General features: G+C 45.6%; 3 protein-coding genes and 1 pseudogene across 7 annotated transcripts; 1 reads left to right on the top strand and 3 right to left on the bottom strand.

Moving 5' to 3' along the window:
* Positions 1–2,282: 2,282 nt before the first annotated feature.
* Positions 2,283–10,166, top strand: LOC120671023. 4 transcript variants are annotated; one of them, XM_039951243.1, is made up of 4 exons: positions 2,283–2,421; positions 2,510–2,853; positions 3,184–3,296; positions 6,572–10,166. In XM_039951243.1, the coding sequence occupies exon 4, from the start codon at positions 6,729–6,731 to the stop codon at positions 9,801–9,803; it is 3,075 nt and encodes a 1,024-aa protein (XP_039807177.1). In that variant the 5' UTR covers positions 2,283–2,421; positions 2,510–2,853; positions 3,184–3,296; positions 6,572–6,728; the 3' UTR covers positions 9,804–10,166. The 4 variants fall into 4 exon arrangements, with proteins under 4 accessions (XP_039807177.1, XP_039807176.1, XP_039807180.1 ...); XM_039951242.1 differs by having other exon boundaries at positions 3,184–3,331; XM_039951246.1 differs by having other exon boundaries at positions 2,510–2,860.
* A 445-nt stretch (positions 10,167–10,611) lies between these two features.
* LOC120669383 lies at positions 10,612–16,715 on the bottom strand (annotated as a pseudogene).
* Positions 16,716–19,953: 3,238 nt separating this feature from the next.
* Positions 19,954–22,047, bottom strand: LOC120671019 (UDP-glycosyltransferase 75C1-like). 2 transcript variants are annotated; one of them, XR_005673471.1, is made up of 2 exons: positions 20,201–22,044; positions 19,954–20,094 (listed from the first exon to the last, which is right to left on the bottom strand). XR_005673471.1 is itself a non-coding variant. In XM_039951238.1 (2 exons), the coding sequence occupies exon 1, from the start codon at positions 21,721–21,723 to the stop codon at positions 20,287–20,289; it is 1,437 nt and encodes a 478-aa protein (XP_039807172.1). In that variant the 5' UTR covers positions 21,724–22,047; the 3' UTR covers positions 19,959–20,094; positions 20,279–20,286. The 2 variants fall into 2 exon arrangements, 1 of the variants encoding a protein (XP_039807172.1); XM_039951238.1 differs by having other exon boundaries at positions 19,959–20,094; positions 20,279–22,047.
* A 1,022-nt stretch (positions 22,048–23,069) lies between these two features.
* LOC120671020 (UDP-galactose/UDP-glucose transporter 3-like) lies at positions 23,070–26,732 on the bottom strand. The gene is made up of 7 exons (XM_039951239.1): positions 26,471–26,732; positions 26,290–26,387; positions 26,007–26,143; positions 25,079–25,109; positions 24,501–24,604; positions 23,898–24,019; positions 23,070–23,806 (listed from the first exon to the last, which is right to left on the bottom strand). Exons 1-7 carry the CDS (start codon positions 26,641–26,643, stop codon positions 23,386–23,388), a joined length of 1,086 nt encoding a protein of 361 aa, XP_039807173.1. The 5' UTR covers positions 26,644–26,732; the 3' UTR covers positions 23,070–23,385.
* Between the last annotated feature and the right edge of the window lie 227 nt (positions 26,733–26,959).

Raw genomic sequence — 26,959 nt, 5'->3', positions numbered from 1 at the left:
AAATTTGAAAAATATTGGAAGAAGTCATCCACCACACTTGTTGTTGCTTGTTTCGTAGATCCTAAGTATAAGAAAAGGCTTATAGAGTTCTACATGAGAAAATTCCATGGCAATGCATCTCATGTTCATGTTGATGAACTTGTTGATGTCATCAAGAAACTATACCAGTTCTTTGTTAATGATGCACCCATGTCTTCACGACCTAAAAGCAAATCAAATGAACCTAGTGATATGAATATTGATACAGCAGAAGTTTTAGTGGACAATGGAGATGAGGAACTAGAGAGCTACCTGTATGAGTCTAGTGGACCTAATGGTAATGACATGAATGAGTTGGACAAGTATATGGCAGATCCCCCTATCAGGCTTACTAGTCAGTTTAATATCTTGCATGGTGAAGAACCAGACCGATGAGTATCCTGTTCTTTCAAGAATAGCTCATGATTTGTTGGTTGTACAAGTCTCAACCGTTGCTTCTGAATCAGCTTTTAGTGCTGGTGGATGTGTAGTTGATCCTTTCCGTAGCCGCCTTGAACCTGAAACTGTTGAAGCTTTGATATGATTTAAAGATTGGATTGCTGTAGAAAGAAGAGGTTAGTTACAACATGTCCTCAATTGTTAGTGATTTATGCCTTGTTTGCTGATTTATGTCTTGTTTGATTTTCAGAGAAGAAGGGTGGTTCCATTGTTGATGATCTTGAAGTTATTGAGGCCCTTGTTTCAAGGCTGCACCTTGAGGTAACAGAATGTTTTGCTGCACCTTGATGAATGGTCTCTTAGTGAAGATACCACTATAACTTGCTATTTTCTTATAAGATTTTTGGTAATCAAGAAATTTGCATTGATGTCCATTTTCTTATAACCTTGAATCTCATGTAATGATGCTTCTTCCTCTTCTTGTAGGACGACGATATTGCTGACAGTGATGAAGAAATAGATGGGCCACCGGGAAATGAGCATGATTACTATGGCATAGACTAGTTTTGGTGATGGTGGCATGCTATGCTACTACTGCTGCCCGTTGTGTCATTTGTGTGTCATTTGTTTTTAAATTTGGACTTGTGATCTGTAGACTTGTGTTGGTGTCGACGTGACTTGTGTTGTGAGCTTGTCTGGTTGTCTGTTTTTGTTGGTCTGTTGGCTATCTGTAGACTATATGTTGGTGTCGATGCTTCCTGTCTGGCTGTTTGCTTTGTGTTGGTCTGTTGCCTGTTGGATCATGGATGTGGTGTCGCATTGTGGCTGCATGTGTGCATGCTTGGTTATGTCTTACGCATATCTGTAATTGTTATCTCGAGCTTCAAGTTTGAAGTGATTACATGTATTTTCTCGTCTTGAATTACCGATTCCTGACCGTAATCGACATGTTCCTGATCGTTATATTTCCTTCCCGCTATCACGTAATATCGGTTTCGGTTTCCTCTCCACCTTTCCCGTTCCCGTTCCCATTCCCGGCAAAAAAGAAAAAAAACAGGAGCAGGAACGGTTTTGGGTTTTTCCGACCGTTCCCGACCATTTTCATCCCCAGTCTTTTCTATAGAGTGGACCGTTTTTGTAGTACATTGACTTTTGGTCCATCACGTGTGTCGTTGACAGGTGGACCTAGAAGAACCAAAAGTCCAAAATCATGTAGAATTGATGCTTGATGAGTAGTACCATATACATATACCTCTACTTATTACTAACTAGAAATTATCTCGTGCGTTGTTACGGACAGAGTTGGTATAAATATCATATATGTATTGTACTCGTTTACGGAGTGTTGGTCCGACTCACATACAGGATGGACTAAGGTCCACCTGTCAATGACATAAGATATATCAAACTAAAAATTTAGGTGGAAAACTTACTTACTTTAGAAATAGGTACAGAAGCAAGCAATGATTTCTTGGTCCGTCAATTGGAATTCTAATTGGAACCGATTTGCGGAGTTCGGAACGGAACAATTAATTCCTTGTGCGGTTACAACACAAAATTGATGGTCTCGTATATGTATGGGTCAAATTTATATTACCCGTGGCAACACACCGACACCTTATTAGTTATTAACACAACAAAACATTAGGGTTACTATACCCTCACATGGGCAAATATGTCATTTTACCTCTCAAGTATTCAAAACTTTGGATCTAATGGCAGCCATGCAAAGGGTGTGGGCAGCAAAGGGCAAACTTAATGGCAATCTGGTAAATGTTAGCAAAACCAGGGGCAAACGTTATGGCAGAGTTGAAATTTTGAAATGGGGCAGTGGCAATTTTGCCGCGACCTTACCAGGTAGGGAAGCACCGCATGCCTCCGGGTCCTCCCAACTCCCAGTGCGCTCTTCCTGGTTCCTCAACCTCCGCCACCAGAAGCCCTGTGACTCCGCCGCCGCGGCTGCTAGGGCACGAGCTCCCGGCGATCGGGTGTCTCTCGCCCCAGGTAAGTTCTCTCTGGCGCCACGCTGCTCCTGCATGTTATTGTCCTCCCGCTTCTGGTCTTGCCCTCTCATCCCGGATTCACCTAGCAGGCCCCGTCGAATAGATCGCCGGCAGTTAGGTCGTCACAATCCGTAGAGTAGGGGCAGGCCAAGGTGTAGGCAACGCCGTCCCCAGCAGGAGAAGCAGGCAGCAGTCCGCACGGCAGCATCGCAGCTCTCGCGAGCGCGACGGTGCCGGCGCGTCTGTTGCCGCCGCCGCCTGTCCGGCTGGTTCGCGGTGCGCCGTGCGCCCGCATCGGCTGACCGCCGGCCGCCGGAGGCACGGAGCCCTCCTCGCTCGCGAAGTTGCCTTTCGCCGGCTCGCCCGTCGTCGCCTCATCGGCAGCTCCTAGATCGGTTCCTCTTCTGCTCCGTGGTCGCATGCGCGCTGGAAGGTATCAGGTGCCATCAGTCCCCCTTTTTCTTAGATATTTATCTTCACCCTTTCTAATTTTATTCAATTCGTTAATTGGAATATTATATTGAAAGATGAACTATTGTGTCCTAACTTTTACTGAAATTTTAGAGGCATACTTGCAATTAGTCAGAGGAAATGGAATATGTTGATGCACCAAATCTAAATGTTCACTAGGCATTAGGCATATGTTGAATTTGAACCATGACATATACTTTTCCTAATTTTCTGTATGCGACATATCTGAGTTCGTGTTGCCAGAATTTTGGCCCTAGTCTTGACCAATTCCTGGGTCCGCCACTGTTTTCAGGCCTTCTTCCACTGTCAGAACTCACCTCGAATCTGCGTCCGTTGTAATTGACGCCTCTTCTGCCGCTGGAGGTGCAGATCTATCTGGACTTGGACTGCTCTTCTCATCTCTGGGTAATGGAAGCCCTATCTGTTCTGGATGGATAATTGTAAGAGTTAGTTTTGTTTTGCTCTTCCCTTTCTATACATACAGCATTGTAGTCCATCGAATAAAATTATCCATCCTGTCATGTCTGCCCACTTCATTGTGATCTATTTTCTGCATGTCCTGGAGAGCTAGTACTGAGTTGCGATTTCCACACAACCATGTGGGATTATTAAGCTGCACTGCTGCAGAACGTCATTATGTTTTGAACCTTTGGGAGGTAGTTGGGGAAACTTGATATTTTTAGATATTAGGAATGATGCATCAAGATCATCTTTGGTTGAGGGCCCATGTATATATATTAACCTTGTTTCGTAAACAAAAGTGTTTTTATATTATTATTTTCCTTTGGGATTGAGCATTTTTATAGTTGTCCTAATTCCTGATTGTCTTGTCTCAGGGTGATTCATTGAGAAAATCGCTGCACGCGTATGTTTGCACTAATCACTTTCAAAATGATCTCTGCTTCTGAGTTCTTTTCACATTGGCATTAGGTCCATTTTATTTGTGATGCTATAGATGCAGTAGTAATTTTTATGTTCTTGTCTTATTGTCTTGTGATTCTGCTTTCTCATAGCATCCCTTGCTGTGGGGCATATTTGTCAGTGGACTTGGTATTTGTCAAATTGCACATCAAACATCATGTCGCTACAAATTTGTATTTTATACACTGTATAATGACTCCTGTATAATGTAGGCGGTTAATATAGGAATCTTGTATTGAACTTCATTTATTGCCAAGTCATACATGGTTACAATCAGATGAATTTGGCTGGTAAATGATCATGCTGATATGGCAAGGGAGTTCTTGAATTTATAAGCAAACTATCTGTATGTTGAACGTGTTGCCATTGTCCCTCCAGTCTCAAAAACTTGATGTTTAGACAACGAAGCAGTGCATAGCTTATTTATAAATCTAATAATTTGGTGCTATTATGAGTGTAATTTTCAAGAGAAATCTACATCTATGAGCTTTGTGTTTATTATTTTGAAAGCAGTGTTATCCTAAATGCTGAACAGTTGACCACCTATTGTTTACCTCTTTATTTGGGCTAAGTAGCCATTTAAACAGGTTAAGCGGTCGTTAAACGTGCTAAAGAGTGATTAAACGAGCACGGGTAGCTGCTATGCAGCGTTTACATGATGTGTAAACAGGCTAAATGGCCATGTAGGCGAACAGTGTTTAAAACTCCCTTATGGTCAAAGTTTTAAAAAAACTGACTACAGCCTTCTCCAAAATGTAAAGTACTTGTAACTGGAAGGAGTAGTTTTGCAGGTTATTTTTGGTTCATTGGGCAATTCACAACAAAAACTTCTTTAAATCATGTGTGATCATGCTAAGAACCCTTGGCATGCCCTAGAAAGCCAGCTTGCCTAGAGTTTGTTGATGTACCAAGCACATCCCATGCCAGCATTTTGAACATTGTCAACGCTGAATATGGTTATCATTTCCAAGTAAAAATAATATCTTTCGTATTCTTGTTTGTGCATATATGTGATCTTCTATGCACGATAGAATGCATCCCTTTGTTGGAAATGCCAGACTTATCTAGATGTTGCTGAAAGCAATTCTCTTTCCCGGACCTCACCTTTGTGTGGGAACTTTCAGCACTCGGTAGGCCTGTTGGTTGCCAAAATAACTCAGTTAATGTTAATGTATACATGTTAAAAAACAAATTCAAATAAGTTCATACTCACTGCACTACATGGTCTGGCTCTGTATTGTTAGAGTATATTAGGGATATCTCTATATTATGTAGATTAGGATTGTATCTGTATCCTACCATATCTGCAGGAGAGGATGTCACAGCATCTGCGGTGCACTGACCGTTGTGACTACGGGGGGAATGTCAGTTTACCGACTTCTCTATAGTCTCACTGTCTGCGATGCTCCTGCTGTGACTGCGGGGGATGTTAGAGTATATTGGGGATATCTCTATATTAGGTAGATTAGGATTGTATCCGTTTCCTACCATATCTGTAGGAGAGGCTTTTGCCCTCCAAGTCATGTACCCCTATATATTCAGCCCCAAGGCTCATGCTAATCAATCCATCATTGTACGCATCTCTATTCTCCCTAAATGTATGCAGATCCCCTTTGGCTGCTAGTGACATTGTTAATGTGGTGAGCTTGCACCACATTTGGTTGACAACATCATTTGTTTATGAGTAAATTTAAAAAACATAAAATTATTTTGAGACCTCTTGCAGAGAACTACAATGCATTGCAAAAAACCTACAACTATGTTGACACTTGTTAGTGTCCAAACTCCAGGAGTTGGTGTCCAGGTCGTTGACTTTCATGGCTTAAAACATGGGGTCGTTTGGTCGTCTCCGTGGCGCAAATGTAATTGTGTGAGTGGTTCCTTTTATGGCGCATGGTGTGGTCTATCTAGACCAATGTACTCTTTCTACCTTAATGAAATGACGCGCAGTTCTCCTGCGTTGTTCGAGAAAATAAAAAATTTGACACTTGTTGCAGAAAACTATGATTTTGACATCTTTGGCCTACCAAATTTTGTGCAATAAAGGCTGATGGGTGGGTCCATGGTTTTAAATTTGCTTTTTTGCAACAAAGTGTCAAAGTATTTTTTTTTGCAATGGACACTAGAAATTGCTGTTTTGTGGAAGATGTGTCAAAATTCTTGAAGATTTTGAAATTCTCTCTCCTTCTATTGTTGTACAGATTGCAAGTAGAACAATCCTTGCTCAATCACACATTTGACAACAGTTAAAAAGAACACATACCCATTGTACAGCCCAGTTATAGATTCGTAGGTGAATTCAGTCAAAGGCACAATTGCCAAAAGTTTTGAGCTTGTGCCTATGTACTTGGGATAGGCAAAGTCGAAACAAAATACTGTTCAACTCTGCAAGATGGAAATCCAGTTTACAATACTGATTCTGACAATATCGGTAATAGAGACTAAAGCGTGGTTTGGGACCTTATATTTAGAACAATGTAGAATAGTTTAACATTACATATATCAGTTATAGATAGTGCATTTTGTGATACAAGATATGCCATATGTTTAATGCTGTAATCTGCTCCCTGTTTACAAGATTCCCATTTTATGGGAAATTGATATTTCACTGTTGAGGCATTTGCCTCACAGTTTTGTCTATTTGATCCTTATTGTTGTTACTTCATGAAATGGCCTTTGAATCAATAGAGTAGAGTCCGTAAACATAGACTTTGTTTGGTCATAACATATATATTTTTTTGTTCTTCCATAACTTGCAGGACCTGACATTGCCATAGGCTATATTTGCACCTGAGAAGTGAACTAATTCAAGGTGTTTGTACACTCTTTGGATGGTTTAAGGGCCTGGAAGCCTTGTGTGGATAACATTTTGTGCTAAGGCTGTTGAGCTTGGGAACCGATTCGGTAATCAGCACAATGGAGTGCAACAGAGAAGAGGCCTTGAAGGCCAGGGAAATTGCTATTAAGAAGTTGGAAAACAAAGATTTTGTTGGTGCTAAAAGGATTGCCCTTAAAGCACAGAGAATTTTTCCAGAGCTTGAGAACATACCCCAGTTGTTAACTGTCTGTGAAGTACATTGTGCAGCAGAAGCAAAGATAAACGGGATGTTGGACTTCTATGGAATTCTCCAAGTGGAAGGGACAGCGGATGAGATGACCATAAAGAAGCAATATCGTAAGCTTGTCCTCTCACTTCACCCTGATAAAAACAGTTATGTTGGTTCAGAATCGGCTTTCAAGTTTGTTGCAGAAGCATACTCAACATTGTCTGATCGAGCAAAACGATATGCATATGACATCAAATGGAGGGTTGCTTCTAAAGCTGCACCAAAGCAGGCTACACAACCGACACAGGCTGCAGAACCCACATGGGCTACAAAACCGAAACAGGCTGCCAAACCAAAGCAGGCTGCCAAACCAAAACCGGCTACTCAACCTAATCTGGCTGAGGAAACAAATCAGGCTACAGAACCAAAGCAGACCAATCAACCAAAGCAGTCTACAGAAGCAATGAAGACTACAGAGTCGATTAACAAAAATGATGCAGATAGAAGTAGCACGGCAGGATATGGAACATCAGGTTCACCACCCACTGCTGAGTGGACATTCTGGACAGTGTGCATCCACTGTAAAACAAAATATAAGTACTATGGGAACATTCTGAATCATCAGATCCGCTGTCAGAACTGCAGGCAGAATTTTTTTGCAAACAACATAAATAAAGAAGATGTGCCTCCTCTATTCTCATCAAAAGCAGCCAATGATGCTGGGCAACAGGGCTGTGTTCCCACTCAACAAGGCTGTTCTACTCATTTCTCTTCTAGAGAGAACCAACAGGCAAGGCCTGTGATGAATGGAGCACAATATGGTGAACAAATGAAGAGCAGTTCAAAACCAAGTGGTGAGGGTATGTTTAATCATACAGAGACAAGTGAACAAGGGGGAGTTGAATTTTCTGCAAGGAATCCATCTAAAGCATCTGCACCAAATGGAAATGGTATGGCATCTGACACTACTGTACCAGATTTTGGTGATGGGAAAAACCTAGGTAGTGGGGTGGATACATCAGCAGAGCCAGGTGCTGCAGGGATCCCTAGTCCACGGAGATCTTCTAGGAGAAAGGCATTTGTTGATGCCAACAACATTCTGAATTCTCCAAAGAAAAAGAGTCGGACAATAAAAGATTGGTTCTCAAATGCTGCCCCCAGTTCTAATAAAGTGTTTGATGATAATGTTGCCCATGCTGATGGACCGGCTAGTGAACCTCATGTCTCCAGCAAAACAAATAACCAAGAGAAAGGTTGTACCATCAATGAAAGCAATCAAATGAATTACAAAGAAGCTCATGATACAGCTGCTGAGAAGCCTTGCAATGCTGGGGGCTTCACGTACCCTGACCCAGAATTTTATAACTTTGATATGCGCAGGAATGTCAATCTGTTTGCAGTTGATCAGATATGGGCACTTTATGATGACCATGATGCCATGCCGAGATATTATGCTAGAATAAAACGTCTTGATACTACCAACTTCAGAGTTCAGTTCACTTGGCTGGAGCATGATGCAGTGAATGATGAGGAGTACGAATGGACTGATAATAATCTGCCTGTTGCTTGTGGGAACTATACCCTAGGAAAGATAGAGGTGTCAGAAGATCCCCTCATGTTTTCTCACATTGTTTCATCATGGACGAAAGGCAAAAAAAGGGGTTCTTATGTAATACATCCAAGTAAAGGTGAGGTATGGGCTCTTTATAAAGGCTGGAGTATGCAGTGGACCTCAGATGCAGATAATCATAGATCCTATGAGTATGAAGTTGTGGCGGTCCTTTCAAACTTCACAATGGAAGCTGGTGTCACTGTTATCCCCTTGGTCAAGGTTGAAGGTTTTGTGAGTCTTTTTGCAAAAGCAAAGGACAAATCATCATATGTTATACCATCAAGCGAACTACTTCGATTTTCTCACAGCATCCCATATTTCAGAACAAGGGGAAATGAAAAGGTTGGCATCCCATCTGGATTTCTCGAACTAGATGCTGTATCACTTCCTAGTAACCTGGATGTAGTATTTCCACCAGTTACTCTTGATTCTTGTGTGTCTATCAACAGTACAATGGACAGTGGGTTTGTTGACTTGACTGGTGATACTACACCTGGCCCTGGAAAGGAACAAAGTGCTCAAAAGGGCAATAAGAGAAAAGGAGAAAGGCAGAAAAATCGTTCCCTTGGAACTCCTGTTCAGCAGCCTAATGCTGGTCATGTTAATGTGTCTGGTGGTTCCACTCAGCAAGGCTGTCCCTCTCCCACGATTTACACATATCCAGAAACAGAATTCTACAACTTTGAAGAAGGCCGTTCATATAATAAGTTTGAACGAGGCCAGATATGGGCTCTTTACAGTGATTTTGATAAACTTCCCAAGTACTATGGTTGGGTTACCAAAGTTGATCTTGATCCATTCAGTGTGCATCTGACTTGGCTGGAAGCTAGCCCTCGATCAGAACAGGAGAATATGTGGTTGGAGCATGAAGTACCTGTGAGCTGTGGAACATTTAAAATCCACAACTGGAGGATCAAGTACAACACGACTGATCCATTCTCTCATGTAGTAGTAGATACTCAAGTTGGTTCAAAACGGCACTTTGAAATTCACCCACAAGTAGGGGAGATTTGGGCGATCTACTACAATTGGTTACCCGGCTGGGTTCCTTCCAGCAAGGATGCTTGTGAGTATGCCATTGGTGAGATTACTGAGCGCACTGAAGCTATCACAAAAGTTCTATTTCTCACTCAGGTCGATGGCTACAGAACAATATTCAAGCCAGACAATGAGAGGAGTATCCTTGATGTGCCTACAAAAGATGACATGCGGTTTTCTCATAAGATACCTTCTTTCCGTCTGACGAAGGAAAAGGGTGGCAAGCTCTGTGGCTTCTATGAGCTGGATCCAGCTTCTCTTCCTGATCCTTTCCTCTCTTTGGGCACCCTCTGATGTGCAGAAGCTCAGTTCGGCTGTCCTGAAGAAACTAAGATTAGTTAGTTCCAGTTAACTGAAGTGAGCGAGTTCTATTGTATGTTTGTGGACGTTCATGCGCTAGGCAACTGTGTTTTTTAGCGAGACCTTGCTATATGTTCCAGTTCATAGGCCTTGGCTTCACCTTATGCTGGGCTGAGCGTGAAAGTCTCGCCTAATGCTGATGCCTGTGAAACTGTAACCTATCTGTTGGTAGTGTCTTGCCTGCAGGCGAGGGCAGTGGCCACTCTATTATGAGCTGCGAAACAGCACCCCGTAATTTATGCTGTCTCTCAAATCCTCTACAAACTTAGGACTATCAATTTTATTTACCATTGTTGCTGTTGCCCTGATGATGTGTAGGGTAGGGACCTAGTTGCAAACTTGCAATTGAAGGTTTTGTCATGGTAATCTTGTGCAGGGAGGCATTCTTTCGGTTTGTGCTAACTGCTAAGTGCTAAGGTAGTAATATCAAATAATTTTGTTCTAAATATCGTGTGAAAAAGTTCATGGAAAGTTGACAGTGAAAGTAGCTGGGTTGAATTTCTAGGCTAGTCACCCCCTTTGTACTGGCCTTCCGTACTCTCAACTGCTCCCAAAATGTGTAGTAACAACATATTTGCAATACTGCACTTTATAGATTTGTAAGAGGGGCCAAGATGCATGAAAGCTTTTCTTTCTGATATTATGAAATGTGTCATAATGATTGAATCTAATTCCTTTAGAGTGAGAGGAAGGCCATCCCCTTAGCATGTCACCTCTGTTTTAGATGGCGGCAACCGACGGTTCACGAAACCATGTACATGATGACCCAGAACCAGAAGGAATGCACAACAACCACCGGCGAGGTTGGCGATGGAGCTGATGACCGCCGCGGCGGCGACGTTACTTGAGACGAATTCGATGGTGGCGACGCCTGCTCGAACGATTCAAACGCCAGTGTTGAGCCATGGATTGTCGTTGATCATGTGCGTGCCGGCCTGGATCAGGCTGCCGAGGAGCGACACGCCGCTGGCCGACGACGGCATGATCGTCAGGCGCTCCAGCCCGCTGCCGGCACCCATGTAGAAGTAGTTCCCCACTTCCAGCTCCATGACGGCGCTGCCGCCGAAGACGAGCGCGACGGCCCGCGGCCGGGATCTTCGCCGTGGCCATTTACTGGCTCGTGGAGCAGAGGTCGAGGCCGACCGCCGAGCCGGTGACCGTGGGCAACCGTATTCTGCTCAGTGCTCACCAGCAGCCTGAGAAGCTTGTACGCGCTCTCCTGAAGGCCACGCCGCCCGACCCATTCTTTCGGAGGTCGAACGTCCCCTGTAACGAACATGGTATTATTTATGCCATTTCGAGTGATTTTGTTGATCGTATGACAACATAATCAATGGGACTAATGGTTTTGTTAAGTGAACATTTCTAGATTCCAGGGATTAAGTAAAAAGGTCATACAAAACAATACATGAAGAAAGAACTCAAATAAACGCTGAATTGGATGAGTTCTGCAGAAAACAGGAGCACCGGAAGAATCGATGCATATAGCATCGGTGCATCCGATGGTTGTCGGAAGTTCCGACGCCCTGGCATCGGTGCAAATCTGAGCACAAAATGGAGATCAAGCGAAGACCAAGTCAAGATAGCCAAGTCACCGGTTGAACCGACGGCGTCAAGCTAGGCATCGGTGCATTGGATGTACTATGTTCTAGAGACGATGTCAAGCACGCAGGAGCCAAGTCTTCAGCACCGGTTGAACCGATGGTCCATCGGAGCATAGCACCGGTGTAATGACATCAATAGGAGAGAAAGAGGCCAACGGCTAGTTGAGTGCTGTGAGTGACCGGTTTAACTGACACACAGTCATCGGTTAAACCGGTGGTGTCGCAGATAGTGCGTCAGAAGCTCAACGGCTACTTCAAGTCAGAGAGTGACCGGATGAACCGACGCCGCCCCATACAGAGGCATCGGTTCATCCGATGGTATGCTGTTTTCTGCTGACCGTTGGAGCAACGGTTACAAGACTTGGTGGCCTATATATACGCCTCACCCCGACCATTAGAAGTTTGCTGAAGTTGCTAGAAGTCATACACACACCCAAGAATACCTCCAAGACATACAAGAGCTCATTGGTCATATCCTTAGTCCTTAGCACAAGCTTTGTGAGTGTTAGTGCTAGGTTAGCTCTTGAGTGAGTGATCAAGCAAGGTTTAGATCTTTGTGTTGTGGTTCTAGAGTGAACCATCCTTGTATTTTGGTGCACCGGCCCCTTGGAGCTTTGGTGGCTCGCCGGCACGTCAACGACCCTCCGGCTTGGTGTGGAGCGGCGTCGACAATATTGTGCGGGGGACGGAGATCCCTCCTTCGTGGGCAATCTCCCTTAGTGAAGATCGGGATCAAGGTGACCGTGATTATGTTCACGGAAGAGACTTGATTGCCGGGAAGCGATACTCTTAGTGAGTGCTTCAACAACATGGATGTATGGGCGCCTTTGTGGCAATCCGAACCACGGGAAAAATCCTCGTGTCGAGAGTTCGCTTCCTCTCATCCCTCCCTTTAAGCTTCCGCATTTCATATTGTAACTTGTGTGCTTTTACGTTCTTAGTGTAGTATCTTGCTAGGATTGGTTATAGGTTGCAAAACTCTTTTGGGATGAGGGTTTCACACTAAGGTGGACCGTAGTTGCACATCTAGATAGCTTGTTTTAGTTTAAGTGTTGTGCAAACTAGTTGGAGCCATAGGTTAAGTTTTTAATTGTGCCTAATTCACCCCCTCCCCCTCTTAGGCTTGAGCACCCGATCGCTTTCAATTGGTATCAGAGTCGGGACCCACTTCTCTCACAAAGAAAGCCAATTCCATTGGCAAATTTGTGTTTACCGGCTCATTAGATCGGTAGGCTTCCCCGCCTAGTGAGTTAGCTCTTAGGGGGAAAGGATGGATCCTTTTAGACCCACTCCACGGTTCGACGGCACGGGTTTCCAACGTTGGAAGGTGCTAATGCAAGCCCACCTCCAAGCGACGGGACTAAACGTTTGGAGAGTTGTGAGTGAGGGCATAAAAAATAATGGTCAACAAGAGAACCAATATGATGTCACCGCAAAATGCATAATTTTGTCTTCTCTTTGTGATAATATGTTCAATCAAGTTTATTCTTGTGAAAATACTAAAAAGCTATGGCAAACTATCATTGAGAACCATGAGGGCACGGAGGATGTTGCCAACGAAAGATATCATGTTCTCATTGATAATCTTAATAGTTTTAAGCAACTTGATGATGAGAATGCCAAATCTATGTACTCATGATTGAATACTCTTGTGAATGAGATTAATTCCTTAGGTGTGAAGCAAATTGAAGATTTGGAACTCATTCGCAAGATCCTTCACTCACTCCGAAGGCCGGACTACGATTTGGTGACAACAATTCTATATGAAAAAGATCTCACCACAATGACACCAAATCAAGTCCTCAACAATGTGATCGCCCATGAGCTACGCAATGACATCAAGGTAAAAGTGACTTCTTCTTCACCAACGCATAGCGCTCTTGCATGCAAACAACTCAAGAAGTTGAAGAAGATGGCCATCAAAGGTAGCTCAAGTGATGAGGAAGAAGACGATGCAAGAAACTCCTCAAGTAATGATAAAGAGCCAATGCACCCCAACTTTTACAAGCAAGTAAAGAAGATGAACAAATGCTTGAAGGAAATCAACTCAATGGGGTATATGGTCTTCCTCAAAGATGGGCCTCACCATCAACTTATGAAGGTTGAGAAGAAGTTCAAGAAGAACAAGCAAAAGAAGGAGAAGAAGCCCAAGCATGAATCATTTGCCATATTTGGTGAATGAGTTAGCGGTGGTGAAGAATCAAGTTCAAGTGATGAATCAAACAAGAAATTCGCCACTCGCATGGGATCATCATCCAACACTTGCTTTATGGCCAAAGGTATGGATAGCGATGCAAGTGATGATGACTCCGACTCTCCTTCAATTAATGAACTTCTTGACCTTGTTCATGAGCACCAAAAAGTCATTAAGAAGCAATCAAAAGAAATTAAAAACCTTAATACTCTCAAAGATCTAAATGCTTCTGTTGCTACAAATTTTGAAGATTTGATGTGCAAATTCAAATTGCTTAGCAAGGAGCATGAAGAGCTCAAATTAAAATTTGAGAGCATTAATGATACTAATGACTCTTTGGAAATAAAGCAAACTAATTCTTGTGCAATTTCTATCTCTAGGGTAGATGCTTCAACTTCTTGCATTGATTTAATTGATGATTCTTACTCTAACCCTTGCAATGAGAAATGCTATGAGAATGTTGTTGTAGAATCATGTGATGATCTCATTGCCAAGGAAAATGATGAGCCCAAGCAAGAAGTGGAAAGACTCATGAAGGACTTGTATAGATTGAAGGGCAAAGGCATAGAGAGCAAGGTCCAACCTTCTCAAGATAACCGTGAAGACATGGTGAAGAAGCTTGAGAAGAGGTCCACCGTGACTTGCTCAAAGTGCCACAAAGAACGCCACAAGTCCAACAAGTGTCCTCAACCAAGGAAGAAACTTCCAGATGAGAAGAACAAAAAGAAGTTCACAATCAAGAGTTCTCTCATCTACACCAAGCCCAACCGGAGGAACAAAAGCAATAACACCTCCTATGTAATAAAAAAGAAGACAAATGGCAATGTGGTTGCTCATAAGATTGGGAAGAAAGAAAGGAGTTGGAACCACTCTATTTGGGTGCCCAAGGACATCATCACTAATATGAAGGGGCCTCAAACGGTGTGGGTTCCAAATGAGACTTAAAGCCAAGAACGACTTCGGGAGATTTGGAGGCTTAGCTTATAAGTTGAAGTGAAGGTTCAATCCAAAACAAGCTAAGCTCATAACTTGGACATTCATTGCCCAAGTCCCTCATTAGGTAATGGTAGATAGATTTAAATTCAAGCATCGTGTAGCTCCATTCTTCTTGCTACGATGTTTGCATGTTTTGCATCTCCTAGTGTTATATACGGTAGGTTGCTTGTGTCATGATTCTAACTCATGAGCAATCTACATGGTTTGATAAGTATGTAGAAAGCTACACAAGATTACCCTTCATGGTACATGGACTTCATGAGGTATGTGTTTCATATGTGTACCATGAACACAAGCTATAGGGTAAACTTCCCAATTGTGTCAAAATCAATGTGCATACATTTGCTTGGTGATTTAAACACTAAATACACATATTTAGGGGGAGTTCATCCTATAGGTTGTGATTTTGAGACTAACATATTTGCAAGTCTATCTTTTGTAGTCTCACGTGGAGTTAATACTCTAAGAGAATGTTTCTCACGATCAATGTGAACAAACAACTCTATAAGAGTGATTAGATAGATTGTACTTCATGCATATTGAGCCATGCTCTATTGAACTTAAATGCTCATATCTAAGTTCAAAGACTATGTGCACATATATTTACTTAACTTTGGTGTACCAAATGCTCTTTGTTTAAAGACTTTCAATTAATTGCAAGTCACTTTCAATTGGTACATACAAGATAAACAAAGTATCCCCCGGAGGTATGTAAGGTTCTAAACTCATTCAATTGGTATAATTGTCAATTGGTACATACAAGGTCCTCTCATCCCTCCTTTTAAGCTTCCGTATTTCATATTGCAATTTGTGTGCTTTTACGTTCTTAGTGTAGTATCTTGTTAGGATTGATTATAGGTTGCAAAACTTTTTTGGGATGAGGGTTTCACACTAAGGTGAACCGTAGTTGCACATCTAGATAGTTTGTTTTAATTTAAGTTTTGTGCAAACTAGTTGGAGCCATAGGTTAAGTTTTTAATTGTGCCTAATTCACCCCTCCCCCTCTTAGGCTTGAGCACCCGATCGCTTTCGACCCGTACACCGGTGAGCCCGACGAGGTAGGTGTTGGGGTAGTCGCTGCTGGCGAGCAGCGGGGTGGAGACGGCGCAGCTGGTCTGCAGCTCGGCGTCGTCGGCTCGTTGCCGAAGCGGATGAAGCTGTCGGCGCCGACGGAGCCGTCGGGGCGAAGTAGTAGGAGAAGCGCCCGGCCTGGAGCTGGGAGGGAGACGAGGGAGAGGGGGCCCCTGCCGAGGCCGATCACGCCCAGCCCGCCGCCGAAATTGCCCGCGCTGTCGATGCCGCACCCGAAGACGACGCCGTCGACGCGGCTCGCGCCGAACGTGAACGCCTCGGTGGCGAGATACCCGGTGGTGTTCGCCTCGCCGCCTCTGTACACGTAGGTGAAGCCGCACCCGGCGCCGGCGGGGGTGCCCGCGCGCGTTGCACGTTTGCGTGACGAAAGGCAAACCCTGGCATGTGGTGCACGTGCACGGTAGCTCGGGCATCGTGCCGTGTGTTTGGTTGTGGGACTAGGTGGGATGGGTTGGCTCCAACCCTCGTTTGGGGTTGGCTCTAATCTCTATCATGTTTGGTTTGTGTTTGGGGTCAGGGTTAGGTTGATGCCATTTTTTGTTTGGTTGGAGGGATGAAAAAGAGGGGATGGAGGGTTCAATTAACACCGTGAGCAACCGTGAGCAACTGCTTGGTGGCTCCCACCGATCATTCTCTGGACCCTTCTTCTTCCTCGGTTCGTCTCTTCCTCCCGGTCTCTACCCTGCCGGTCCGAGCTCCGCCCAACCCAGGTCCGAGCTCCACCCAGTCCCCACGCCACCGCCCCTGCGGGACCTGCCCTACCACCCTTCGCCGCCGAGCGGGAGGCACTGCTCCGCGTCATGGAGGAGGTCCGGCGAGCGCGGCGTGCGACCTGTGCGGTGGTCGGCTTGGCGGGGGCGGGGCGGTCCGCACGGCGGCAGCAGGTCCGGCCGGCGGGGCGGCCTTCTCGACGCGGCAGAGCGGCCAGATCCGGTGGCCCCTGCTCCTCCCGCCCATCATGGCCGTCGGCCGTCATCCCCCCTCCCCCCCTCTCCCTCCCCTCCTTGGCCGGGCACGAGCTGCCGCGAGCGAGCTCCGCCGCCGCGGGTCGGGACAAGGACGGGTGGCGCAGGTCGGGACGGGCGGCGCGGGTCGGGACGAGGTTGAGACGAGGACGAGGACGACGAAGATGGACGAGACACGAACAAGACGGAACCCGGACGGGTTCACTCCGTCTGTCGAAATTTGACGGGCGGAGCGAACCCGCATCTTAGGCTAATATTTTTTTCTGGAGCTGCTTGGCTCCCTCCGCCCTCATCCAAACAGACCAAAAGTGGGTCGGCTCTAACCGGATTCGCTCCACACCTCCAACCAAACACACGGTGGTGGACAGGGCTGGGTTGAAGGGCGTCGTCACGTCGTCGTCGCAGGTGGCGCAGGAGCACTGCGTCCACACGAGCTCGCCGGAGTTGTCCAGCGCGCCCGACACGCTCTGCGGTGGCCTGCCGACGCTGTAGTTGTACAGGTGTATGCCGCGCGTTAGTGGCCGGGGCCCTGGTTCTGGTCGCTGCTAGCAGGGTTTACGTTTTCGTTTTTGAAAAAAATTTCGGTGGCCACCGAAAACGGTATACCGGCCGAAATTTCGCGGTTTTCCGGTAATTTCGACCGGAAAGAGCTCTCAAATTCAAAATTCCGAAATTTCGGTTTTCCGGCCGGAATTTCGTTGCATTTTACCGGTATTCCGTTGCTTTTCACCGAAAAATGATGGAAACCGTCGGAAAATGATGGGAAGTGATCTCAAATTCAAAATTTCGAAATTTCGGTATACCGGCCGGTTTTTCGGTGCATCTCACCGGTTTTTTCGGTGCTTTCCACCGAAAAATGATGGAAACAGTTGGAAAATAATGGGGAAATTATGTATTTATGAAAAGAAATTGAAAATTTTGGGGAGTTTGTCTATATTGATAGATTATAATGCACAATATATAAGAAACTCCAGCACACAATGAGAAATACGAAAACGAAACACATAATTCATGTCCAAAGTGCACACGTACTTAGTCCAAAGTACAAAGTCTATTAAAATTATTACAATTAAGTTCATAGTCCAATTAATACAACACATTGCAATTTGGTTTTTAGCCCATTTAAACCGGTTTTCAGTTAATTGAATTTGAAAATCGGAGTTGGAACAACTCGTCATTTCATGTGTAAAATTTTATTTTCTCTCTCTGACTTTGTTGGGATTTTGGTTTGTTATGATTTGTGTGACATGCCCATGAAGTTTCACCTTCGTTCATTTTGTGGTTTGCAAGTTATGCGATTTTCCTGACTTAGGTTTATAACGCTAAAACGTAGACTGTTACATGCGCGAGCAGAGGGAGAGCGTGGGTGAGCGCGCGGGAGAGGGAGGAAGGAGTGGGTGAGGCCGTTGGTCACAGGGAGTGAAAGGAGAGTGGATATTTTCTTAATGGGTTAACGGGTCTGTAACGGATATGAACCCAAATCATCAATTTAACCTACCAAATCAATTTAGATTTAAATGATTTCAAATGCTATTAGCTAATAAAAACCTCTAGTTTTTTATCATAATTTTTGCTGATTTTTTTAATGGTTATTTATAAATTTTTTAAAATTTTTTAAATTCGGAACGAAAAATTCCGAAAAACACCGAAAAACCAAAAACCGGTGAAGACCGAAAACGAAAAATACACCGAAATTTCGGCGGTATGCCGCCGAAATTTTAAACCCTGGCTGCTAGTAGTCCCTGACCCGGGCTATTGGGTGAGCTGCCGACGCCTGGCTTGCTCTGATCATCGGAGCTGCCGCCCCCCTGCCCCTGACTGGGAGGAGATCCGAGATCGGCCATGTCGGACGCGTGGTTCTTGAAGAACTTCTTGAGCTGCTGCTTTGTCCTCGACTCCTCGGGGTCATGGTGAAGCGTGGGAACTTGGCAGGCCTAACCGGATCTTCTAGTAATTTTATCAATCTCAAGATCTACCGGCCCAATGTCCCATCAACGTTCATATACATTCGAAAGACGAGTGTATGTCAGTATGTCCTTGTTGCTAGTTGCGTTTGCATTGTGTTTTGGAAAAACAACCTCTATTAGTTATATCTATGATTTTAAATAGCCGGCTATAGTAAATAGCGACATATTTTTTTCCCGAGGCTAAGAGGCTATAGCGGAAACTATAGCAGGCTATGCCAAATAGCGATTTACTACTAAACCATACAAAATACAAGTAATAGATACACAGAAACATAGTAATTAGCGAATTTCATAAACATAAATATGTTTCTATGACTATGGAAATATTAATTAAGTTGACAATACAATAAAAATCATACAATTAAATATTTATTTATCCAAAAAACCAAAACAATAGCACTGAGCTAAGAATAAGGCTATAGCGGCGCTAAAACTATGAAATTTAGCGCAGCTATAGCCCAATTTAGCGTCCATAACTGCCATAGCGATACAAATACAAATAACGTAGCGGGGATCCTCTAAAAAGGCTATAGCGGGGCTATAGCCCGCTATTTAAAACATTGCCGCTGAAAGGACAATATTGTAGGGTTAACTTAGCTGAATCAACTAATAATGTCCTCAGCTGTACACATCAAAGTTTCAGCACACGGAAAATCGGCTGATTTGGCCCGTGTTCAGTTCCAAAAACTAAAATTCCAATTTTTTTTTCCGGCACCCGCATGGAGACTTAAATCTAGACGAAAAAAAAAACGCATTGCGACTGCTGTCTGTAAATGGCGAGACGAATCTAATGAACCTAACTAGGCTGTAATCAGACGCTAAATTGCTACAGTGATGCTACAGTAAACAACCTCTAATGACGGATTAATTATGCTCGTTAGATTCGTCTCGTGATTCACAGACGATTTCTGTAATTATTTTTGTGATTAGTCTATGTTTAGTACTTCAAATGTAGAAAGATGCCTTTTCAAAATTTTTACACCGTGCAACCAAACGGGGCCTTGGATTGAGAGCGAGACAAACTGAGTATACAAAGTAAAAAAAAGAAATAAGGAAATAATGGCAGAACATGGCCTCATGGCGTCATTGCTAGCATATCCGGCCTTGGTCCGCCTCGGAAAATCTACGCTACGCAGCCCACCCAAGTGCAGCAGGTGATTCATCAGCTTTTCTAGCAATCGCGTGGGGGTCGGTCACCGGCGCCCGATGGAATCATGTTTCACATGCTCGATCACGAACTGTGTGCCATGTGCCTAGTTAATCGGCGCCGATGGAGCAAGGCAATCCGCACATGCCCACATGAACGTTCCGGAGTTGAAGAATCTCTGACATGCATCTGGCCTGGATTTTCCACTGAACTCGCTCGCAGCTCGCGAACTCGAAAGCCTGATCTCGGTCGGCTGTTGTCTGCAACGCATTGCAGGAGGGCAAATGCTTTTCTGAATTTCAGGAAGCACAGATTGATAAACCACACACACATACATTTAAATTCAAGTGTTAATCCCTTCTTTACCAACAGTGCAAGTGTCATCGCACGTCAGATGCGCAATTGTCACACCATCTCGAGGCGCGACGTCGCCGGCGGGCTCACCTCGTCGATCAGGCGCCGTCCACAGCCCCAGCCGACGCGAACGCTCGCAGATTCCTCTCCGACGTCCCGCCGGGGGCCACGGCCTCGCGCGCCAGCTCCCTCCACCGATCGCACCGCGCCCGGACGGCCTCGCCGCCGCCGCCGCCCATGACCGCCTCCACGCACCGCCGCAGCTCGCCGTGCTCGACCACGCCCTCGCCGTCCACGCTGGCGCGCACGCCGGCGCCCGCGCGCGCCTCCACCAGCCACGCCACGGTGGGCTGGTCCGTCCACTGCGGTGCCGCCACCATCGGCACGCCGCGGGTCACGCTCTCCAGCGCCGAGTTCCAGCCGCAGTGCGTCACGAAGCAGCCCACCGCCGGGTGCGACAGCACGCGCACCTGGTCGCACCACGCCACCACCAGCCCCTGCGCGCTGCTGCTGTCCGGGTCCGGGCTCGCGCCGCCGTCGGCGGCCGTGCGCGCCACCCACAGGTACGGCCGGCTGGTGGCCTCCAGGCCCCGCCGCATCTCCTCCTCCTGCCGCCTGCTTATCGAGAGGACGCTCCCGAACGACACGTACACCACAGACCGCGCTGGCTTCGTGTCCAGCCACTCCGTGTACGGGACCTTCGCGTCCTGGGGATGCACCAGGTCCGCGCTTGACGGGGAGGACGCGTCGTCCGGCACCACGGGCCCGACGGCGGCGACCTCGAGCTGCGGCACCGCCCGGAGAGCGTCGGGCTCCAGGGCGTCGAACGTGTTGACGAGCACCCTGGGCTTGTGCTCGTCGAGGGACAGGAAGAGATCGCGCAGCAGGTCGAGCAGCAGGTAGTGCCTGTGCTCCGGCGAGGTGATGGACACGGCCGACGGGAGCGCGCCGGCCTCGAGCGGCGGCAGGCCCGGCAGGCACGCGGCCGCGGCGCCGGGGTCCGCCGCGCCGTTCGCGCACGCGGCGAGGGCCGCGGCGTGGCCGTGGAAGTAATGGTAGTACACGGCGAGCACGGCGGCCGGCTGGATCCAGAAGAGCGCCGCGGGGACGCCGTGCGCGCGCGCGACGTCGGGCACCCACGGCACGAGGAACGTGTACACCACGCGCGTCACGGGGCGCCCCCGCGCGGCGAGGCGCGACACGGCGGCGGACAGCGTCGCGCGCCCGGCCGAGCTGGCGCGGGCCCTGTAGGTGCCCGCGCCGTGCGCCGCGGAGCTGAACCCGTCGTCGAACCCGTCGGAGAAGGGGACGTGCAGCACGCCCGCGGCGTCCACGGCCTCGTCGTCGGGGCGCGCCAGGGAGGGGAACATGCGGCAGTGCCCGGAGACGGCGGTGGAGAAGGTGACGAGCGCGTCCGGATTGGCCGCCATCACTCGGGCGGCCAGGCGGCGCACCGGGTTGATGTGGCCCTGCAGCGGGCTGGTCACGAACAGGAAGTGCATCTGCTGCGGAGGAGGACGAGCTGGGGTCTCCATTGGCCTCGAGCTTGATTGAGCTCGTGCAGGAACAGAGGAACTGGTCTAGTGATTTTTGCTGATCTTAGCTGCAGCGATCGAACAGTCTATAAAAGACTACGGAGCCATGGTCTCAGCTTGGCGGCTACGACAACCGCTTGTTTCTGCTTCATCTTTTTTGTTAGTTGGACAGTAATGGACTGATGGAGGCGAATGGTGATAGCTCAACCCATGGTTGATTAAAAAGTGATAGGTAATTGGACATGTGAGAGAGATGCCGCGTTTCATGATTCCAATCTTCCGTGCCACGTCAGCTCTTGGAGAGTACTCCCGCCCACCATTCGAAATTATAAGTCATTCAAAACATTTCAAGTTTGACCAATTTTATAGAATGAAGTACTAACATTTTTTATACTAAATAAGTATTATTAAATTCTTCATTAAATATATTTACATAGTATATCTATTTAGTGCTATAATCTTTGTAATCCTTTCTATAATTTTGGTCAAACATAAAATAGTTTGACTCTTAAAAAAATTGGAATGACTTGCAATTTAAACAGAGCGAGTAGTTTGCATCCTTGTCACACTTATGGCCGTCAGAGGGAGTAGGTTGCATCCTTGTCACACTTATGGCCGGCGATGGTGAAGACTGGACATGAGGAAGCCAACCAGCTGTCATCGAGGCGGAATTTCTGGCCCACCAAGGAAACCAACGAGCTGTCATATATACTCTCTCTCTATTTTTTTTATATGTCGCATTAGATTTGTTTCATTGAATCAATGTGTTTAGGGTTTATAGAAAAATATAACATCTATACTATCAAATATATGCATTATCAAAATATATATCATGATGGATTCAATGAAACAAATCTGACATTATTTTCCTATAAAATTTGACCTAGGACAAAGCTAATACAACATGTAAATAAAAGCGGAGGGAGTATTTATGAATAGATGTAATATTTCATTTATTTGATTCTCCTCTAGAATTTATTGGTTTGGTTCTTCATGGATCAAGCCAACCCATAGCAGACCATTGTGGGCTGCAGTCCTACACTTAGAACATCCAAAACAACACAGCAATCTTTACGCAAATCCAAGTGCCACAAAAATCGACTTCGAAGGAATCGACCAACATCAGTGGATTGTAATAAAAGAGTAAACAAGAGTATTGTTCTTATGACATCTCTGGCAACAAATATTTGCTAGGATTGGAAGATTCTGACCCAAATGCTTGTTATAAACATTCCTGGACCAATTCTCCTCATCAACATTACTTATGTGATTTAGTTCAAATTTGAGTTAATTCTCAGAAAATCCTAGACATTACTGCTCTTCCAAACACCCCCATATGAGGTAAATGAACTGCAAAATTATAAATCTAGATGTTGTCATTTAGTTCTACTGATTTCTTTTCCGAGAGTAGAACAAAAATACACTGGTCATCATACAACTTTGCTCTCAATGCAACACAATTTGTTGCATCTCCTCCCTGTAGAACAGAAACTACCAGCCGTTACAAATAGCTCGCGCTAAGCAATTTGCCATAAGTATTATCATAATAATCCATCTAAAACTTTCCTAATTCCAATGGGCTACATTGACAATGTCCCGGTCAACCTCACAACAGATTTGTCCAATCAAAGTTACAAATTGGAACGGGTTCAAGAATTGAGCTTACTCCTTGTGCTCTCTGCCCTTCTTTTTCTTCCATTTGAGATATATTTGGATAGAGAGGCCAGAGAAGACCATCACAACACTACCCCATTGCTTCGGAGATAATGGGTTGCCACTGATGACAGATGAAACCACGATGCTCATGAATTTGCGGGTGGTAGTGATTGTTGTGTTAGTAAGAGAGCCGAATCGGCTGATGGTTAGGAAGATGAAATTCTGCCCCACAGCACCACATAGGCAGAACAAGAAAATGTCCCAGGCCACCTCTGGGTTCTCCTGGCAAAATCTCACTGCCTCAAAACCGTTGGCATATGGCCAATTACTGAACAGCAATGGCGCAACAAACATAATTACAGCATTGTATATGGTCCCCCAGAGGTTCATGCCGAGCATTATATCCCATGGGTTAGTTTTTGGGTATCTGCAGTTAAAAGAAAACCTTTCATTTAGAATAAGAATAAAAAAATCAAAATGGTTCAATATTATGTTAAGATTTATGAGGATATAATTACCTTGATTTTATTAAGTCCTGGGTCGAGTTAGTGTACCCGTCAAAAGCTAAGTTGAGGAAGCACAATGCATAGCCAAGGGGTGCATTAGGGTTGGCAAGCTTCTTAATTGTCTTGGAGCTTGTCTGACACAGTAGCAGAAAACAGATTTTAGCAGTCCAGTGCTTGCACTGAGCAGTTGTGTTAAGTCAAATACAGATCAAATAAAACCAGTGATGATCCATATGAAGCATTGGTGTGACACATTTTTGATAAACCATTCCTTTTTTGCAGAGATAATTCTTTCATATACGTACGGTCACATGAAAAGCTACATATTGATGAGAAGGTCATATAATATCAGAATAAATGACACAGAAATATCAGAATATCAAGTTAATTTTTCTGGGATTAGTTCTACAGAATGGCAAATATCCAAAGATATCAGCTTTAAAATCGAAGGAACAGGCTAATTTCAGCCTTTTAGATGTTGTATATGGGGAAGACAAACATTGAACCCATTGCAGTTCATCAAGATTAAAAAGGTGCAGGCATGATGAAATACATGAGGAAATCAGTTAATTTGATATGGTTGTTGATGAACAAATATATTGAACATAACCTTACCTTCAACAATGCGAAGGATGATACACCACCAGCTACAAGAAAGGTGCAAAGATATTCCGGAAATGTGTACTTCACACCATAGAGTAGAGTCCCCATCAGCATTACTGCAAAAATTGAATCACCACTCAGAAACATAAAGTCATCAAATACATCGAAGCTACAAAGCATAGCATGCAAGGTTAATGAATAATAACGTTTGTAAGACAAATCACTTACACAACCTACTAATAAACAGATAGCAACACATACAAACTGGTTCAGTACTAGTCTCTCCAATCCATTTTAAACACACTGAATCAACATGGATATCACAACCTCACCCCTATTCTTCTTGCTCATGCATAAGTTATTCTCATCTATTTCATGGTCAAATTGTTGAGCAGGGCATAGCTTAAACAATAGGTTATTATCTTTGCTTGCAATTTTATTCCACTCTTTTGTATTTTTTTCGCTTATAGAGATAACTTAAATCAGACTGTCCATCGGAAAGAATAAGGAACCCTGATATGCAATTTGCACCACAAACAATTTTATGTAGAGAGACACTGAGCTGTCTGCACAAGTAAATGCAAAGTTACCTGGAATCATCTTAGAGGATTTGGCCAACACCTGTTAACACCAAGAGTAAATTAGTAAGGATTCATCTTGGTCTTCCAGAATTTGTTGACATATAATCACATGAAAAGAGACTATTTGATGACTCTTGTTAAGTATTGCTCCTGGTGTTTGATTCAATAGAAGATTTAATTTCACAAAGAGGGGCGACATGAAAGCATATTGAATCAGAAAGGTGAGATAAGCTTGTACCAGTTGTTACAATACATCTGAGGAAAAAAATCTAACAATGAAATGAACTTTATGCGATCTAGTGCCCTACCATATTGGGAGCAAAGTTGAAAAGATATAGTCACAAAAATACTGGGAATACATGAAATCCCACCAATCCTACCATATACAAGTAAGAGTGTTTAGTAGTCAGTACCACCCTACCAGCGCATCATACACATTAGTGCCACTATCCAATTTTATCATGAAATTAGAATTTCACAACACATGTTCTTCAATGTTAATATGACAAGAATTCTTAAAGAGTCATGTAACCTGATCTGTGGCCAGTTCTAATTAAAATGTGAGCAGGTCTCCCTATTGAACAGTGATAAAATATGCCTGAATTAAGCATAAATTCCCAGCCTGCACTATAATACCAAAATTATAGAATCTGAATCCACAAATTCACAATCAGACATGCCAGCATTGGAATGGCATAAATACTCCCTACAAAATCTGCTAAGGCAACACTACCACACAGCTGCCTGCGGTATTCTACTCCATTCCCCTTTCATCAGGGCTGTTAATTAATTCCACCATCGCAGCATTTCAATCCATTAACGTCATGAACAGCATTACTGATTAACGCAACAAAGCACCTAACTATGAACAAGGTAGCCGTGACAGTTCACAAAGCAACGAAGGAAGCTGAGACGGAAAAGGCAGCCAAAGCCACACCTGAGCGGGGTAGCTGATGTACTTGAGCGCCTCGATCCCCATGGTCGGCCCAATGGTGTTTGTGACGCTGACGCCCCAGTATTTCCACAGCGGCGCACGGCCGGCAGAGCTACTCCCACCCGACCACAGCTTGATCACTGCGTTCGTTCGAACAACAAATTCACTAATATTCCGCGCGCGATCGACACCCAATTCAGCTGAATCGATCACCGCGACGTGGCGCGAAATGTAACTACACAACCACGCCGCGCGGAAGGGAGGGAGGGAGGGAGAGGGCGCTCACTTATGAAGGACCAGACGAAGCAGACGACGTTCTGCGCGAAGTTGAGGAACGCGAGGTGCTCGAACCGCCGCGCCTCCGGCCCGAACCGCTTCGTCGACCTGAAGAACAAAACCAACCGAAAATTGATCCCAGCTTTCTCTCCGTGTCGAGGTTCAGACAGCATTCGGGAGGGGATGCTTACAGAGTCTCCTGGAGGACGCCCTGGTAGATGTAGGCGGACCAGATCCCGGCGACGCAGAAGGCGAGGACGGCCACGCGCCCCGCCATGCTCCCGCCGCCGCCGTCGCGGGGTCGGGGGCGTACGACGCCGTTGACGCCGCCGCCGCCGCCGCGGCCCCGGCGCGCGGATGCCATGGTGCCGGTTCGCCGGCCGGCGACGTCGAGGGATCAGTAGAGTCGCGGCGTGTGCGGTGGGGTTGTATGCGCGGTGGTCGCCGGGGAGAAGCGGGGAGCCGGTGTCAGTTATAGGAGTGGGACCGTGGGGAAGGAGGGAGGCGCGCGTCAGAGGGGTGACGTGGCGCGGAGTGATTGGGGGGAGCGTGCCAGGACGGACGCCCGATTGGCTGGATGGCGTGGAAGAACGAAGAAGCGGGAGTATGGGCTGGGCTGGAAATCAGATTTCTAACAGGCCGAGCGTGCGTGCCCCGTCGGGCCTTGTGCTGCGTTGGGC

This window comes from Panicum virgatum, chromosome 4N (genome assembly GCF_016808335.1).
Source record: "Panicum virgatum strain AP13 chromosome 4N, P.virgatum_v5, whole genome shotgun sequence".
Classification (NCBI taxonomy): domain Eukaryota; kingdom Viridiplantae; phylum Streptophyta; class Magnoliopsida; order Poales; family Poaceae; genus Panicum; species Panicum virgatum.
This window is presented reverse-complemented; position numbering and strand designations above follow the sequence as displayed.